At 40.3% G+C, this 18,631-nt stretch overlaps 1 protein-coding gene across 2 annotated transcripts in view; it reads left to right on the forward strand.

Annotated features, from left to right (window-relative positions):
• Positions 1 to 713: 713 nt before the first annotated feature.
• The window catches only part of ZNF341 (zinc finger protein 341), a 45,739-nt gene continuing 27,821 nt past the window's right edge, over positions 714 to 18,631 (forward strand). The window contains exons 1-2 of one of the 2 annotated variants that reach the window (XM_056811763.1): positions 714 to 861; positions 2,221 to 2,296. Coding sequence is in view for 1 of the 2 variants with exons in the window: in XM_056811762.1 (XP_056667740.1) it covers positions 831 to 861 (31 nt within the window). In the remaining variant the exon portion in view is untranslated. The remainder of the gene's footprint in view (positions 862 to 2,220; positions 2,297 to 18,631) is intronic. The other variant, XM_056811762.1, reaches the window with a different exon arrangement.

The following is an 18,631-nucleotide window of genomic DNA, read 5'->3' on the forward strand; positions in this document are numbered from 1 at the left end:
AATATGTTGTGGGGTAGGGAGGCAAGTATTTGTAAGGTGGGGTGGACCCTAGTGGGAGTATGTTGGAGGGGCAGGTGAGAAGTGTGTAAGGGGGAGGATCAAGCTGTCCAAAACTCAGACCAACGAGGTGATCTGTAAATTAAGTGAGATTTATTCAGGGCCAGAAGAATTGCAACTCAGAACAAACGCAGGCATATGGGGGAAGGATGAAGAGGGGTTTAATAGGGCCTGGCTGTGGGAAACAGCAGGAGACCTGGGATGAAACCCCGGGTAGCTGGTCAGTTGGTGCCAAGTTGGGGAACAAGAGTGGAAGCAGCACCTGGATGGTTCTCTCGGTGTCCCCAGGCCCAAAGACTCCACCTGATCTTGGCAGCTTCGAACTGGGGACAGAGAGCACCAGTTTAGAGAAAATGTAGGAAGTAGGGGTCAGCGGGGCTGCAGGATTGCAGCAACATCCTTGGGATGAGGCGGTAGGAACTGGGGTCAGAACAGGGAAGAAGTCCAGACTGACAAGGGGGATCGACCTCTGGAGAAGCGTGCGTGTACTGAGACGGAGGTGGGGGCGGGTGTCTGTGAGTGTAAGGGGGGGGCCGGCGGGTGTCCGCTTTGTGGGGGGGGGGGTGCCAGGTCTGTGGGAGCAGCGCCCCCTGCCGCCCGTGGGTCCTGTCTTCGCGCCCCGGAGCCTCCTGCCCGCCGTGGGTCAGCCCTCTGTTGCCGCAGCTGCCGCCGTGAGGACGGCCGCCGCCGCCGCCGCCGCTCCCACAATGCTAGTCTAGTCCCGAGCCCTCGGCGACGACGACGGCGGCGGCGGCGGCGGCTCCAGCTCCAAAATGGCGCAGACAATCTTCGAGGCGCTGGAAGGTGAGCGGCGCAGCGCGGGCCGGGCTGCGGCGGCGGCGGGCGGGCAGGCGCGCGGGCTGCGGCGGTGGCTGCAGGGCGCGGAGGGGCGGCGCGCGGCCCCGGGGAGCGGCGGGCGGGGGTGGCTGTTCCGCGCCACGCGCCTCCCCTCCCTCCGCGCCGTCGCCACCAGTCTCAGCAACCTCTCTGCTACTGCTGCTGCTGCTGCTGCTGCCGCCGCTGCCTCCGCCGCCGCCGCCAACCGCCGCCGACGAGGCTGGGGCCAGAGCTCCCTGGGAGCGGGGCGGCGGGGCCGGGTACCTGGAACAGCCACGGCTAGGGGCCTCTTGCGCGGGGAGGGCCTGGAAGAGCCGGCCCACAGGCCTTTGGCCTGGGAGGGGCGGGCGGAGATGTCCTGGCCGCCATGCTAAGTTGTGCTTGGAACCTGGCAGTTCCCAGAAAGGGCAACCTCCTCCCTATTCTGGGTGGGCCACCAGGCGGGCCTTAGGAGCATCAGAGACTCCTGATTCCCGACCCCCATCCTGCACCCTTAGATAGTCGCCTTTATGCGCCAAAGATGGATGGCGCAGGCCTTGCCCTTTGGGAAGGAGCTGGAGAGGGGTTACAAGCTGTCGGCCTGGCCTTGAATCCCCTCCCCCTATCGTACGGGAGAACGAGGAATAGCCCCTAAATCGGAACTGGAGCGGACCTCCAAAATCATTTACCTCCCCTGATCCCCAGTTCTCCAGAAAGTATTTTTTTATTTATGCCCTTTGTTACTTGATTTCTGAATAAATCTCTCACTCCTACTCCTACCTCTTCACAAAAATTAAAAAAGGAAAACTAAGCCGATCTGCAAAACTAAGCAACATATGGAAACTGCCTGAGTACATGCAGCTGTCCACACACCCTTACTCCCCACCCTCCCCTGCAGTGAGGGCAGGGAAGTACATTTTCTTAATTTGTCTGGGCTAGATTTAGCCTTTACCCTTAACAGTGTCCCTTTTAGTTGTTCCACCCAGTAACATTGTTGTCTTGTATATTTGACCCTGCATCATTTCATAGGAGCCTTTCCAGGCATCTCTAAAATAGTTGTATTTCTATCCTACAGTTAGTAATGTTCCATTCCATTCCATCTGTGCACTGTAATTTGTTTGGCCAGTTGATGAACAATTGTATTGTTTCTTTGTGACCACAAAAAACAGTAACACAGAAAAGCCTTTCTCTCTTTAGTCTCCTTGAGATTTTTGAGGTTAAAGATTAAGGATGTTTTATTCACATTTTTCTTATAATTCCAAATTGTTTTCCAGAGTAACTCCAAGAGTAGGCTTTCTGGAAGGTTCTCCAATGTTGACTATTAATATCTTTTCTTATCTTTGGCAGTTTGTCAGCCTCAATATCGTTTTTCTCATTTGAAGTTTGAAGCAATCTTTAATAAGCCAACCCCTTCATTTGTCAGGTGAGAAAATTGAAGTGTAGACATTGGAAGTGACTTGCCCAAGTTCGATAGATCATAAGTATCAGGGCTTAGATTTTAGATTACTTTCTTTTGGAGCAGAATAGAACTGGCTGTAATCTCAGGGGATCTGGATTCAAATCCATCCCTGAAAATTTACTATCTGTTTTATATTGAGAAAAATCACAATGTCCTTAAGGTTGAGGGTCTTCATCTTTAAAATTAGGAGCTTGGGGGTGGGGGACAGCTGGATGGCAGCTGGATGGCTCAGTGGATTAAGAGCTAGGCCTAGAGATGGGAGGTCCTAGGTTCAAATTTGGCCTCAGATACTTCCCAGCTGTGTGACCCTGGGCAAGTCACTTAACTCCCATTGCCTAGCCTTTACTGTTCTACTGCCTTGGAACCAATACATAGTATTGATTCCAAGACAGAAGGTAAGGGTTTAAAAAAAAAAAGAGGGATTTGGGCAGTATGGCCCCTGAGGTCAAGTCCAGTTCCAATCCATCCTCTCTGATTCCAGCTGCTACATTTTTTCCTGTTGTACCATGCTTTCCCTCTATTGGCCTTAGTTTCCTCATCTGTAAAAGGAATTGGTTAATTAAGAGGTTAGACCAACTCTAAGGGCTTTCTAACTCTTAGAATCCATGATTGTGTACACAAATAAGTATAATAAAAATGAGAGAGAAAAATGAGTAAAATGAGAGGAAAAAAGGTCAAGCATTAAGTGCTCTGTCCATAAGATTTTAATAAAAGTAAACTGAGGCCAAAAGGTCCAAGCATGTTTAATTTATTAGTAAAGAATAAATTTCCCAAACACTAGGCTTTTAGCTTCCTCAGCAAAGCTAAGATCCTATGTCAAGCAATGTGCTGGAATAAAAGGGATTCAAAGAAAGGCAAAAGAAAGTCTTTACTCTCAAAGAACTCGGTCTTATGACAAAAACAACCTACTTGCAACAACTCTACACAAATGAAATAAATACAGGATAAATTAGGGATAATCTCAAAGGTAAGATGCTAAGATTGAAGAGGACTAGAAAATCTTTATTGCAGAAGATGAAATTTTAGCTGAGACATGAAGGAAATCAGGAGGAGGAGATGAGGAAGGAAAGAGTTTTAGGCATGGGAAATAACCAGAGAAAATCTGAAGATGGAATGTCCTGTCTAAAGAACAGTAAGGAAGCCTATGTTCCTGGATCATAGGATACATGGAGAGGAATGAGATGTTAGATGACTGGAAAGGTAAGAAGGGGTCCAGGTTATAAAAAGCTTTAAAACAGAGGATTTTATATTTCATCTCAGGGTGATAGGAAACCACTGGAGTTTATCAAATTAGAGGGAGGTAACAGATAACACCTATGCTTAAGGAATATCAATTTGATAGCTGAGTGGACAGTGGACTACAGTGGGAAAAGACTTGACTCAGAGAGAATAACAGGAAAGCTATTGCAATGGTCCAAGCTTGAGGCAGTTAGGGTATGCATCATGGTAGGAGCAGTGCTATGTGAGAGAAGTAGGCATGTATAAGAGATGTTTTGAGAACAGACATGACAAGTCTTGACAACTGAGTAGATGTGGAAGTGAGAGAAAATGGGGAGTCAGGGATGATACCTAAGTTTTGAACATGAGTGGTGGTACTCTGGCCAGTAATAAGGAAATTAGAAAGGAATATTTGATGGAAAAAAATAATGAACCCAATATTTGTACTTGTTGAGTTTAAGGTATCTACTGTATATCCATTTTGATATTTCCAATAGATAGTGGGAGATTTAAGACCAGACAACAAGAAAGAGATTAAGGCTAGGCAAATAGATATGAGGTTCATCCATAAAGGGATTGAATCTATGGGAGGTGATGAGTTCATTGAGGGAAATAGTATAAAGGGAGAAGAGAAGTGGGCCCAGAATAGAGATTTAAGGGATCTTCACTGTTAAAGGGCATGGTTTGGATAAAGATTCAGCAAAAAAGACTGAGAAGGAATGATAAGACACAGAGAACAATATCACAGGAACCTAGAGAGAAGAGACTATAAAGGTGATGGATAGTGTCAAAGATGCAGAAAGGTCAAAAAGGATAAAGATTGAGAAAAGGCCATTAGATTCAGCAATTAAAAGATTAGTAACTAGAGGGCAGCTGGGTATCTCAGTGGACTGAGAGTCAGGCCTAGAGATGGGAGGTCCTAGATTCAAATCTGGCCTCAGATACTTCCCAGCTGTGTGACCCTGGGCAAGTCACTTAACTCCCATTACCTAGCTCTTACCACTCTTCTGCCTTGGAACCAATACACAGTATTGATTCTAAGGATTAAAAAAAAAATTAGTAACTAAAGAGAGAGCAGTTTCACTTGAGAAAAGCTATTAGCAATGGTCCAGATAGCTGAAATGTTCATATTCTTGTAAAAATTAAAATTTAATCTCTAATAATAAAAATATATTTTAAGGAGGTTTATTAAATGATCATTAGAAATCAAGGAATAAAGAGGATACAAAATAAAAACTATGTGCCCGTGGTTGGTTAGCCATTTTTAAAATCCCCACCTTACTACCATTACCAGTGATTGCTGCATCATGCCAAAGAGGAGGAAGAGCCTCAACTCCCACTGACTTTATCCTCTGTCTACAGGAAGTATGCAATGATAGGAAATCAGTGGGCTCTTGGGAAATGTAGTTCTTTTTTTAGGGTAACAGATTTTTAATTATACATTTACCCCCTGAAATCTGTGGAAGAGTAGTCTCTCTAATGGATCTTGTAAACATGCCAACTTTGAAATTACAATACTTTGAGGATAAAAGGAAAAGAGAACAAAATCAATGATTGTTAGGTGCATTGACAAAAAAGCCAGTTAGGGGGCAATTCCCTTTGGTATAAGTGTATACATACAAAACAAATGCATTCAACTCCACACAGTTTAAATCACCACTCCCCAAAGTTCACTCTGGATCTTCTGGGGCAGCATGTTGTCTGTGTAGGCATCTTCATGGTGCCTTCTCCAAAAAGTTCACTTTCTGGATTTGGAGAGGTAGTATGTTTCTTAACCTAAAATTACTCTCAAAAAGAATTTAAACTTTGCAATTTGGAACAATTATACATTCCCTCCTGAAGAGGGTGTTGAAAAACACAGGGATCACTTAGGAATACATGGCTGAGTTATGAGGTATATGAATCAATTGGCAAGATAAATCAAAAACAGCAAAAAAATCCAAATAAAAAAGATAATTTCTGGATGAAATATAGGCTATCAAAGCCTTATGTGTAAAAATTCTAAGTAAAAGGAAAACAAATTTATAACAGGTCCTTGAATCAGGGACCATTTAAAGTAATATCTATCCCACAAGTCTGTAGGACAAAATGTAATAATATTTCACTTACTCATTGGCAGCCAAGACTACAAGAAGTTGCCATACTATAAGAGAGGAAAAAAGGACTGATAGGGAAGTGTCATTACCTGGTCTGATTTTACATATTTTTCTCCGGGATACTGGAGCCCGAACAATTGATGTTATGTATTCAATATAGAGTGTGTGTTACAAGGAAGCCCTGCATTTAACACGTTAAACAGCTATAACCTCGAGTATCACATGATCAAGTCCTTGTGCTCTTTGTGCAGAATGTCATCAGTCCATGTAGGATTGGTTTGGTCTTTTTGACCTTGAGCTCGATTAGCACAATGCAAGATCTTTGGCGTTGTGCAATGGCTCTTTTTGTATTCCCTTCTCCTGAATCAGACAGAATCATTAAGCAAAGTCCCACAAATTTTTTAAACAATCAATGGCATCATTTTTATAGTCTAAAGCTTTTTTGGTATGTTTTGACATTAGGGCAAATGTATTTTAAAGTTATATTACTGCAAAATCAAAAAAGTTAAAGAAAATCTCAATACTGGTGACATGTGCTTCAAATACAAAAAGGTGAAAAAAATAAAAAACTGAAATAGTATATTGCACATGCAAGCAATACAATAATAAAAGAGTTTTAAAAATAAAAAAATATATCGCTTATAATCATTGACATACTGTGTCAGCTAAGGAAAGGTAGAATATAAAGGTTTCTCACCAAAAATGAGATCCATTACCTCTTCAAACCTGGCCATGATCCACTGTGAGTACAAGCAAATGATTTTCACATAGTAACAGTTTTTATAAAGAACAGTAGAACAGCATGTAATGCATATTCAACGAAGTTCCAAAGTCCCCAAAATTCACAATAGCCCAGTTAATTACAATAGCAAACAAACCCACTATCATATTTCATATAAATTGTTATATGACATTAAAAAAAAACCCTATGACAATTTTTGTAGATGTAGCAAATCGTGCAACTTTGGCAAATATTTTTACATAAAGTTATTTGGGTCTAGAACATCACCAAGAAATCTAGATTGTTCTGGTGGAAGTAAATTAAACTGAAGAGTTTTGCAGGAGCTCTTTTTTCAGCTTCCTGATTCATAGAAACACCTTGGTAGGAACATTTCTTTGTTTCTCTACCTTTAATACAACATTATTTATAATATATATGTATATACATATACATATATATTAAAAACCATCCATTCAAAAACTACTAGTTACATTAGAATTACCATTTAAATTCTTAACTCATTAAATTCTCCAAAAGTTGTTAGCCAGGTTGAGTCCATTCATCATCTATATGACAATTAACAAATGCAAAATGGAAAAAAACCCTGTTTTTTAAAATATGGTTTATTCAATAATATTTGTTCAGTATAGTTATAGGGGAAAGGTAACAGAATATAAAAGTAGTTAAAACCCAGTACATTAAAATGATTCAGTGTAAATGAATACATTTATATATGAACTTAAAACAACAAAATTAAATATTAAACAAAACAATCAGTAAAATACAATGAAATACAGAGACTTTCATTAAAGAAAAGTGGAGTCTATAAAGGCTTAAAGTTTTAACCTCCAGTCTCTTTAAAGTTCCTTTTTCTATCCATTCAGATTTTTATTGTCAGCACTGTGGGATCTCCCATAGTGAGGGAGAATGCCTTGTTGAACATAGTGTGAAGGAATCCCAAATTGAATGAGTCTTAGAGACTGGGCAGGCCAGAATGGCAAAGAGTTTCAGGGAGAAGAATTTCTTTACTGAATCTCAGGCAAGATAAGTGAAAGGGTCAGTCATTCATGAATGGTAGAAACTGTTTGAAACAGGCAAGGTACTGCTCTTTCATAGAATAAGGCATGCTTGCAATCAACTTCCTGTTGGAAGAGTAATTTCCTTCTCCTAGTACATCCCCCCTCCCCCATTGTCCCCTGCCACATGGGGGCTAATTGTTGCCTAAGAAAAGAACACCTCAGTTTTTACCAGTTGGTTTGTGATTCTGAAGACACAGTGGCAACTACCAGCAGCCTGGGACCTGGTGCTGGGGCTGGATGAGCAATCTGGGTCAGGGGCTGGAGGAAGCAGTGTCAGCAACACCAAAGTCAGCAGTGAGGAACTGAGGAACATGGACTCAAGCAGATGGGCGAGAGAAGTGGCTTATCTTTTCTTCAACAAGAGTTCCCTGGCTTAAAATAGCCTGGCCAGTAGGGAGGGCAAGCAACCGAGAAAAAAGTAGGAAAAGAAAAAGGCAGCAGCTCCAAAGAGAGTTAATTTCTCTCAGAGTTTGTGAGGGTGGAAGGGTGGGTGGGTGGGTGGGGTGGACAAAAAGCCTTGGCAGGAGAAACATGGCTTTAAAAAAATTATTTAAGCTATCTTTTAAAAAATTGAGAGTTTTTTCATCCCTTTGTGGTTGCCAACCATAAAAATTAAAATTTAATCTCTAATAATAAAAATATTATATTTTAAGGAAGTTTATTAAATGATCATTAGTAATCAAGGAATAAAGAGGATACAAAATAAAAACTATGTGCCCATGGCTGGTTAGCCATTTTTAAAATCCCTACCTTACTACCATCACCAGTGATTGCTGCATCATGCCAAAGAGGAGGAAGAGCCTCAACTCCCACTGACTTTATCCTCTGTCTACAGGAAGTATGCAATGACAGGAAGTCAGTGGATTCTTGGGAAATGTAGTTCTTTTTTTAGGGTAACAGATTTTCAATTATACATTCTCCATCTTTGGTCTATAAACATTTTGTTCAAGTAGTTTCCTCTTCTTTGTGACCCTGTGGACCTTAGCTTGCCAGTACTGTATATGGGATTTTCTTGGCAAAAATATTGGAATGGTTTTCCATTTCATTCTCCAGTGTGTGAAGAGTGAATCAAACTCTCTTTGTCTATCAGTCAGCAACTTTTAAGTTAATGGATCAAAAACTTAAATACCTCTACTTAGTACCTTACCAGTCATTAAGTATGAGAGTTCACAAGTCACTTGCTAGAGTGGGTGACAACTCCAAAGGTCACTGTCTCCCATCCTGGGCAGTGCTAGGCAAATTGAAAGACTGCATTTGGTTCCCATAAAGTGGGGGAGCAACAGGAAGTGACATCAAGAATACTGCTTTTAAAAGGCCCACCTGCTCTCTGCATCAGTGAGTCGAATTGGAGGAAGAGACTCTTTCCTTGGATACTGCAGTGATGAATGGAGTGATTACTTCCTTGGCTCATCAGTGAGGAGGCCCTCTTTGCTTGTTGGTGCTTTGGTGGGACACTCCCTTCAGTGAGAGGTCTGGTGAAATTCTTAGTGATCTTAGCCTTGTCTGCACTGAAAGTTCTTGAAGGATTCTTGAGTGCCTCTTGGCTCTTTGGATTTTGGCTTCCTAATTAGGATTTTGGATTCTGGTGAGATTTACCTTCGGATTCACATTTGCAGTCTGGAGACATTAGGATTAAATTTAGGGTATTTTGTAGCTGGGCCTTACTTTTCTCCCTCTTTATCTACATTTTTCCACTTTCACTCTTTCTACCTCTTTGTAAATAAAGCTGCTAAAAGTCATTTTGACTTAAGCTGTAATATTTTAAAATCTGTGACTACAATATTACTTTAGAATTCTCATATTTAGCATAAAGCCTAAATTTTAATTCTTAAAAACGGATTAGGCAAATAGAGGTTAAGGGAATTGCCCTCGCACAGCTAGTAAGTGTCTGAGGCCAGATTTGTGTTCAGGTCTTTCTGACTCCAAACCCAGTGCAAATCCACTGAACCACCTCATAAACATTTGCACATCCTTTAAAAGACTTATCTATCCACCTTAGGAGAACTTCCTTGATTCCTCCCCTTATCATAAATAATGACCTTTTGCCTCCTTGCAGGGCCTTTCTAAAGTAAGAAGCTTTATTTTACTCATCTCCCTCTTGGGACTGATTGCAGAGGTCTGCCAACCCTAAGTACTTAGTGCTAGATATTTGCTGAATGAATGGAAGTACTAGGAGAAATTTTCTTTATTAAAATTGTTTAATTGTTATCTTTTGTTTTTATATAAGTTTTATTTCAAGCATATCACTCCCTCCCATCCCCAGAAAGATATATCTTGTAATAAAAAATAAAAAAGAGAGTAAAAGACAGTCAGCAAAATTAATACAAATCTTTTTTTTTTAAACGTTTACTTTCAGTGTAGTAACAACTCTAAGACAGAAAGAGAGGGGCTAGGTAAAGAGGGTAAAGTGATTTTCCCAGGGTCACACAGCCAGGACATGTCTGAAGCTAGATTTAAACCCAGTTCCTACCAAACTTCACATTTGGCACTCTATCCACTGAGTCACCTAGCTGCCTCTAGAACAGCAAGTCTTGAAATATATTGTCTTCTGCAACTGTAATCCTACCACCACTTCAGACAAGGAAAGAAGATACATTTTCTCCCCTCTTCTTGGGATCACTGTAATTTTACAATAGTTGGGATTTTTTTCCATTTTTTCCATCTTTTATTTTTGTATGTAAATTATTGTAGTTGATTTTTATATTGTTTTCTTGGTTCTTCTTAACTTTACCTGAGTTCATATATCTTTTCATACTTCTCTTTATTCATATTTATTTTTTCTTAAGACAATAAAATTCCATTGCATTTACGTACCATGATTTGTTTCTCTATTCTCTGATTTTTTAATAATTTCTTGCTGCAAGAATTATTTTGTTGTAGTGAGACATTTCTATCTTAGCCCTTTTTTTAACGTATGTGCATCACTTTCTGAGCAAAACTGCAAACTGATTTCCAGAACAGCTGGACCAATTCATTGCTCCAAAACCAGTACATCATTAATATCTTTGTCTTTCTGTAACTTCTCACATGTTTGGCCCTTCCTATCTTTTGGTCAGCTTTTCTAATTTGCTGGGTTTGAGGTAAAACCTCAAGGTTGTATTGATTTATATCTATCTTTGTGAATTGGACCATTCTTTCATATACTTATTTATAGCTTGCATTTGTTTTCTTTAGAGACCTGTTTGTTCATATCCTTTGACCACTTAACTATTGGGAAGCTAGAGGACATTTTAACAGAGATGGATCACTTTCCCTTGGGTAGGAGTGATTTATGGGATAAGAGGTACCAGAGTTGGTCTTAAAGTAAAGGAAGAAACTTCAATTGAGCAATTTATTAAGATTTTACTGTGCTCTAGGCACTGTGTTAAATCCGATAAAGACAAAAATGAAACAGCTTGGGCAGTAGGTGGCTCAGGGGATAGAGAGCCAGACCTAGAGATGGGAGGTCCAGGGTTCAAATTTGACCTCTGATACTTTCTAGCTATGTGGCCCTGGGCTAATCACTTAATCCTCATTACCTATCCCTTACATTTAGTATCACTTCTAAGATGGAAGGTAAGGGTTTAAAAAGAAAGAAAGAAAGAGGCAGCTGGGTAGCTCAGTGGATTGAGAACCAGGCCTAGAGACGGGAGGTCTTAGGTTCAAATCTGGCCTCAGACACTTCCCAGCTGTGTGACCCTGGGCAAGTCACTTGACCCCCATTGCCTAGCCCTTACCACTCTTCTGCCTTGAAGCCAATACACAGTATTGACCCCAAGACAGAAGGTAAGGGTTTTTAAAAATAAAAAAAGAAAGAAAGAAAGAAACAGGCCCTGCAGTTAATGATTTGACATTCTACTTGAATCTCAATGGGTTTAGAAGGACAGAGATGGTAGGGGCAATGTCAAGCGTAAAAGGTAGATATGTTTATTCTAAATGCTCTTTTTACTCTCTTATTTCTTCTAGTGCCTATCATAGTGTAATATATAGTAACAATTACAGTATTAAAAACTTACATTTATACCACATTTTATGGCTTATAGACCTCTGCTAAATCCCAAACTCCTGAGATGTGGAGGTGTCCCTGGGTTTTCTAAACCTATGCCTTTATAGCACAAGCTATAAGCAAGACCTTCAAAGCTGGAAAGACTCCAGATGTGTGCCCAATGATAGATTGTTTGTTGTCCAAGACCAGCCCAGTTCTTTTCAGAAAGGCTCATCATCAGAGGGTTGGCCGCCAGCTGATGAATTTTATTGGTCTTAGTAGCTCTTAAAAGCCCTCTACTGAGATATGGAGAAATTGTGATCTGTATCAGAGGAAGAACCCATATTGGTAAAATTCTAGATTCTCCTTCCCCTTATCCTTACTTATAGTCATTGGCTGTAGGAAACTGGGTCTATGTATAAGTTAGTGCAAGTGTGGTGACTGAAAGCATTTACTCATTAATTATTGTTTACCAGGTACTATGCTACCTTGTGGTTACAAAGAAAGCCCCAAAATAAATAGGTCTCCAGAATCTCACAGTCTAGTGGAAGAGACAAACTCAAATAACTACATACAGGCTATATACAGAGTAAATGGAAGGTAATCCAAGGCACGAGTAAGGGTGGAGACCAGAAAGAGCCTCCGATAGAAGATAGAATCTAAGCTGAATGTTAAAGGAAACCAGGAAAGTCAAGAGGGCAGAGTTGAGAAGGGAGAGCATTCAAGGCATCCACCAGTGAAATGGCCTGGAGTCTGGAGATGGAGTGTTGTATGTAAGGGGCAGCAAGAAGGCCAATATGCTGAATCATGGAGTATTATGGAAGGGATGCAAATATAAGATTGAGCAGGTATGAGAGTCTTTAAAAGTCAAACAGGATTTTATATTTGATCCTGGTGTTAATAGGGAGCCATTGACATTTATCTAGTAAAGTAGTGGTGACACAGTCATTATGCCCGGGCCTAACATATCATCTTGACCATCTTCCATATTAAAACAAACAAAAATATATCTATATGTATCTGTTTGTTTTGGTTTTGATGTTTGTTTTTACATCACCTTGATTGCCATTTCATCTAAATTGATTTCTCCATCCTCTCCTCAGAAAGCTATCCTTTTTCACAATTAAAAAAAAAAAAGTTGGAAGACACTTCCCTTTCTTTGTAGAAGTGAAGGGGTATGAGTGTGTTTGAGTCCACCCCAAATTTATGTTATCTAGTCTCAATGGAACCTTCTCTGTAACAAGGTAATTATTGTATCCTTCCCAAGTTGATTCCCTAGCACACTGAAAAAAAATCCATACCTTCTGCTTTATATCATTTCTAAAACAGAAGAGTGACAAGGGCTAGGCAGCCAGGATTTAAGTGACTTGCCCAGGATCACACAGCTAGGATGTTCTGAGGTACCCAGGGAGTTTCTTCTGACTGCAGACCTGGCACTCTATCAACTGTGCTACCTAGCTGCCTCTCCATCTCACTTTCTGCAGCAGCTTTCCCAAATCTCATCTCTCAGACCTTCCATGACTCCCTCTCCTGCCAAAGTGCCTGCTGAGGCCCTTGACTCAGAAAAATTGAGGCCATTGTATGAAGCATTCTTCTTTCCTCTTTCCCATTTCCCATTATTCAGACATCTTCTACAATTACCTAACCTTTTACTGTAGTTATATATAAAGAGGTAACCCCATTCCTTGCCAAGATCACTCTACATACACCTTGATCCCATTTCCTTTTGTCTTTTCCAACAGTTTGCCCACACTGTCAATTCCATTTTCACTTCAGTCTTGTCCTATCTTCTAGTTCCTCTCAGGCTGCCTACCAACATACCCACATCTCCCCTATTCTTCAGTAACTCTATATCTTTCTCTTCTTGGATAAATTCCTTGAAAAAGATGTCTACACTAGTTGTCCTTACTTCTCTCACTCTCTTCTAAACCTGCTCTCATTACTGAGCCGAAACTGCTCTCCTCAAAATTGCTGGTGATCCCTCAGTTGCTATAACTAGCGATCTTTCTTTAATCCTTATCATTCTCCTCTTTGTAACCTCCAGCACCATTGATCACCTTCTTCTTCTGGATTTTTTCTTCTCTCTAGGTTTTTGTGACACTACTCTCTCCTGATTCCCTTCATACTTATTTGTTCCTTCTCAGTCTCCTTTGCTACATTTTTAAAATCTTTATTATAGTCACTAGCCATGGTTGTTTTCCAAGTCTGAGCCCTATTTTCTTTTCCCTCTGTTCCCTAAATTGGTGATCACATCAGTTCCCAGTGGTTCAGTTTTTATCTCTGTGCAGATGATTCCCAGATCTATTTATCCAGTCTTAGTCTCTCTCCTGAAGTGGTCTTGAATAATCTCCTGCCTCTTGGACATCTTGAACTGGATGGCTTGTAGACATCTTAAACCCATTTTGTCCCAAACTGGATTTATTATTTTCCCTTCCCTCTATTGCAAAACTTTCCCAATTTCCCTATTTTTGTTAAGGGCATCACTATATTCCCATTCACCCTTGGTGTTATTCTTGACTCCTTACTCTCCCTTGCCCTACATATCAAATCACTTGCCAAATATTGATATTTCTTCTCTCATCTCTCCTATTAATTTCCTTCTTTCCATTCATACAGCCTCCACCATAGTTCAGACCTTCAATCCCTCCTGCCTAGAGTATTACAATATCTTTCTAATTCACCTCTGTACTTCAGGCTTTACCCCAGTCCAGACTGTCCCCTATTCAGCTACCAAAGTGATTTTCATAAAGCATATGTCTGATCATATGACTGTCCTTACTCAGGAAACTTTAGTGACTCCCTATTCTAGGATCTAATACAAAATCCTTTTACATTTAAAATTCTTCATAACTTGGCCTCTCCTTACCTGTCTAATCTTCTTACACTTAATTTTCTTTCACTCAATGATCCATCTACACAGCCCTCTTTGCTGTTCCTTGAACACCATGCTCATCTCTCAAATCTGTGCTGTTGCATTCACTATCTCCCATGTCTAGTGCCCTTCACCTCAGACTCTTTAATTTCTTGGTTTCCTTCAAGTCTCAGCTCAAATCCCACCATCTGTTAGAGCCCTTTTTGGTCTCTCTACCCTTTAGCACCTTTCTTCTGAGATTATCTCCCCAGCTACTCTGTATAGACTTTTATTTTACCTTTCCTTCTATCCCCAGTACTTATCATAGTACCTGGGACTTAGCAAGTTCTTAATAAATGTTTTATGATTGATTGATATGATACATTATAATATCAAACTTTTTTGCTAGGTTCACTAGTTTTGTGGAACTTTTTTCTTTATTATAAGGGATAGGTCTATTATAAGGGAAGGGCTAGGGGAATAAATATAGTGGGAATTTTAGGTGTTATAAAAATACGTCAATACATTTTTTTACAGAAATAGTGAATGTGAAAAATTCAAAGAAACACGAGATTTATATGAACAGATACAAAGTCAAGTAACAGAACCAAGAAACAATGTCTACAACATTTTAAATGGAAAGAACAAAAAAACTTGAAACAATGCTTTGTAATTATAATGACAAAGCTCAACTCCAAAGGAAAAAGGAGAAAATACACCTTTTTCCTCTGCAGAAACAGTGAGGGTGGAATATTGCAAGTACTGTGAGATTTGGCTGATTTATTCTGTTAGCCTTACTGAACTCTTTTTTTTCCTCTCTTAAAAAAATTATTTTTTATTGATCTCCTATGCTTTTACATTTACTACTGTGTTTTTCTTTCCATCCCCATCCAGAAAAACATCTTTTATAATAAAAAACTAAAAAAAAAAAAGAGGAAGGGGAAAAAATTCCATTTCAACACAGTCAAGTAGAATGCTAACTGCAGTATTCCATAATCAATCAAACTGGGGATACAAAAAAAAGGTAAAAACTGTCCCTGCCCTCCAAGAGCATTAATTCTTTTGTGTCATTGTCCCTCACCTCCCTTTAGTGTCAACTGCTTGAGTGCAAAGGACTATCTCATTTTTTCTGTTTGAATTCGTAACTAATAGTACAGTGCTTATTTGGCACATAATAAGTGCTTAAATTAATCCTTTCCCATTGTTTCAGTCCTTTATATATCCTTTTCTCTTTCCTTAACTTCTGACTTAGAATAGATATAAGTATTAGTTTCCAGGCAGAAGAATAGTAAGAGCTAGACAATGGGGGGTAAGTGACTTCACCAGGGTCATACAGCTTGGAAGTATCTAAGGCCAAATTTAAACCTAGGTCCTCTTGATTCCAGGCTTGGCAATCTATTCACCTCCATGCCCCTTAACATCCTTTCCTCTTTCTCCAGAATGCTGTCTCTTATAACCAACCCCCCCCCCAAAAAAGGAAAGAAGTGGAAAAGCAGTTCAGCTAAACTAACAAACCCATCAGCTAAATCCTGTAGAATTCCGTATTTTATACTCATGGTTTCCTGCCTCTGCCAAGTTTGGTCATTAAATTACATAGTTTTGGGGTTTGTTTTTGTTGTTGTTGTTGTTGTTTTGGGTTTTTTTTTATCCTTTGCATTTATATTGTTGTCCTTGTGTATCTTATTTTGGTGGTTCTGCTTACTTCAGTTTGCATTATTCATATAAGGTCTCTCAGTAATCTTCATAGTTTTGTTTCTTGTGGTCCAGTAATATTCCACTACATTCATGTACCATAATATGTTTAGCAGATGGACATCTATTTTATTATCATTTTTTTTTAAACCCTTACTTCTGTCTTAGAGTCAATACTGTTTATTGGCTCCAAGGCAGAAGAGTGGTAAGGGCTAGGCAATGGGGGTCAAGTGACTTGCCGGGTCATTCAGCTGGGAAATGTCTGAGGCCAGATTTGAACCCAGGACCTCCCATCTCTAGGCCTGGCTCTCAATGCACTGAGCCACCCAGCTGCCCCCTTTTGTTATCAATTTTTGCTCTTCCAAAAGGACCACAAAAAATATTTTGGTGTCTATGGTACCTTCATTTCATGTTTAATCTCCTTGGGTTATATACTTAGTAGTGGGATCTCTGGGTCAAAGAATATGGACATCTTGGTCACTTTCTTAGTATAATTCCAAATTATTTTCCAGAATAAACTTGATTTTTAGAGATGGTGAAACTGAAGGACTTGTCCAGGAATACATAGGTAACTCCAAAATTAGAAACTCAAACACTCAGTTTGATGTTTCACATTGAGCCCTCATTTGGCCTGGAGTGTTAGTTTCTGCTTAGTTCTGGTATGTGCCCTTTATAAACAATCTCAGACGTTTTGGAGCCTCCTGATTTCTAATTTGGATTTAGGCAGTCAAGAAGTCTATCTCCGTTTCGTATAGGGGAAAGAGTATTATTGTTCATGGTAGTTTGACGAGTAAAATTCCTTAAGATGAATTGCCTGAAGCTTTCCTCTTTCTGGAGAGTGTTTGTTGCCAGTTTAGCTGAAACCCCCAGTTTAATTCTGATTATCAGATTTTGATGACTGAGGAGACAGGAAGGTAGATATTAAGGAGGGGTTTTCCAAGGCACATCTGCTACATTTGATACTGTTACCCTGCCCTCTCTCATCTGCTTTTTCTTCTCTGGGTTTTTGTGACCTCTACTCTCCTGGTTCACCTACCTGCCTATCTACTCCTTTTGCCTCCTTAGCTGGTTCATCATCCGTATCTTACTCCCATCACTGTGGGCCTCCTTTTCTTTTCCCCTTTTGAGTAACCTCCTCAGGGTTCAACTATCACCTCCATGCAGATGACTCCCAGATTGACATTGTCTCTAGTCTCTTCCCTGAGCTTCAGGCCCTTATCACCAATTGCTTATTAGATGTTTCAGACTAGATTTCCCAGAGTTATTTAAATTCAGCATGTCTACAAATGAGCTCATTATCTTTCCACTTAAACATCTTCTTCCAAAATTTTCTCCTTCTTTTGAAAGTACCACTATTTTTCCAGTCTTCCAGGTCCATAATCTTGGCATTATCCTACACTCTCCACTCTCTCTCACCCTAATCAGTGGCCAAATTTTGCTGTTTTTCTCCTCTGACAGTTACCACCTTGGTTCAAGCTCTTATCACCTCAACAGCATTCTAATTGGTCTCCCTGCTTCAGATGCCTTACAATTCCAGTCTATGCTGTATATTCTGCCAAAAGAAATTTCCTTGAGCATGAATCTGGCCATGTGACTCCTTTGTGACTTAAGCAACTCCGGTGGCTTTCTGTTGCCTCTAGATAAAATAGAAACTATTCTATTTCTTTTTTAAAGCTGTGTGTGTGTGTGTGTGTGTTCGTGTACATGTGCACGTGCGTGTATACATACATATATATATATATCCTGGCCCCCACTTTTCATCACAGCCTCGATGGGCCTTTATACTGGCCATCTCCCCATGCCTGGAATACACTCACTCTTTACTTCCTCTTTAGAGTCCCTCACTTTTTTTAAGATATAGTTTTTGTACCATATTTTGCATGAAGTCTTTCCTGTGGGGTGGGATGTGGACAAGAAAGAAACTGGCTTTTTTGAGAGAAAATGTAACCATAAATCCAAATCATACCCAGCAGTTAAAAAAAATGGAGGGGACGGGAAACAAGGAAAGAATTGTGCAGTTCCCACTCAATCCATAATGAAGAGAACTTGTTCCTGAGTCCAAGAATGATGAAACCTTGGCGGCATAGGCCCTGAGGGTCTGGATGATGTGAACACTGGGTTGGCTGCTGGGGGAGCATCTGTCTTGCTGGAGAAACTGGCTGTTCAGGATTTCTTAAAAAAAAAATTATCAGGGGATTGAGAGCCAGGCCTAGAGATGGGAAGTCCTAGGTTCAAATCTGGCCCCAGTTGCTTTCCAGCTATGTGACCGTGGACAAGTCACTTAACCACCATTGCCCAGCCCTTACTGCTCTTCTGCCTTGGAACCAATACACAGTATTGATTCCAAGATGGAAGGTAAGGGCTTTTATTTAAAAAAATTATTGCTAACTTGTTTTTATACAATTTTTGTTACAAAAAATATTCCCTCCTTGGGTAGCTGAGTGGCTCAGTGGATTGAGAGCCAGACCTAGAGATGGGAGGTCCTAGGTTCAAATCTGGCCCCAGACACTTCCTAACTGTGTGACCGTGGGCAAGTCACTTAACCCCCATTACTTAACCCTTATCACCTTTCTGCCTTGGAACCAATATACTGTATTGAGTCTAACATGGAAGGTAAGGGTTTAAAAAAAAATTCTCCCCTGCTATAATTCCTTCCAAGAGAGCCATCCCTTATACCA

Source organism: Monodelphis domestica, chromosome 1 (assembly GCF_027887165.1).
Source record: "Monodelphis domestica isolate mMonDom1 chromosome 1, mMonDom1.pri, whole genome shotgun sequence".
Classification (NCBI taxonomy): Eukaryota; Metazoa; Chordata; class Mammalia; order Didelphimorphia; family Didelphidae; genus Monodelphis; species Monodelphis domestica.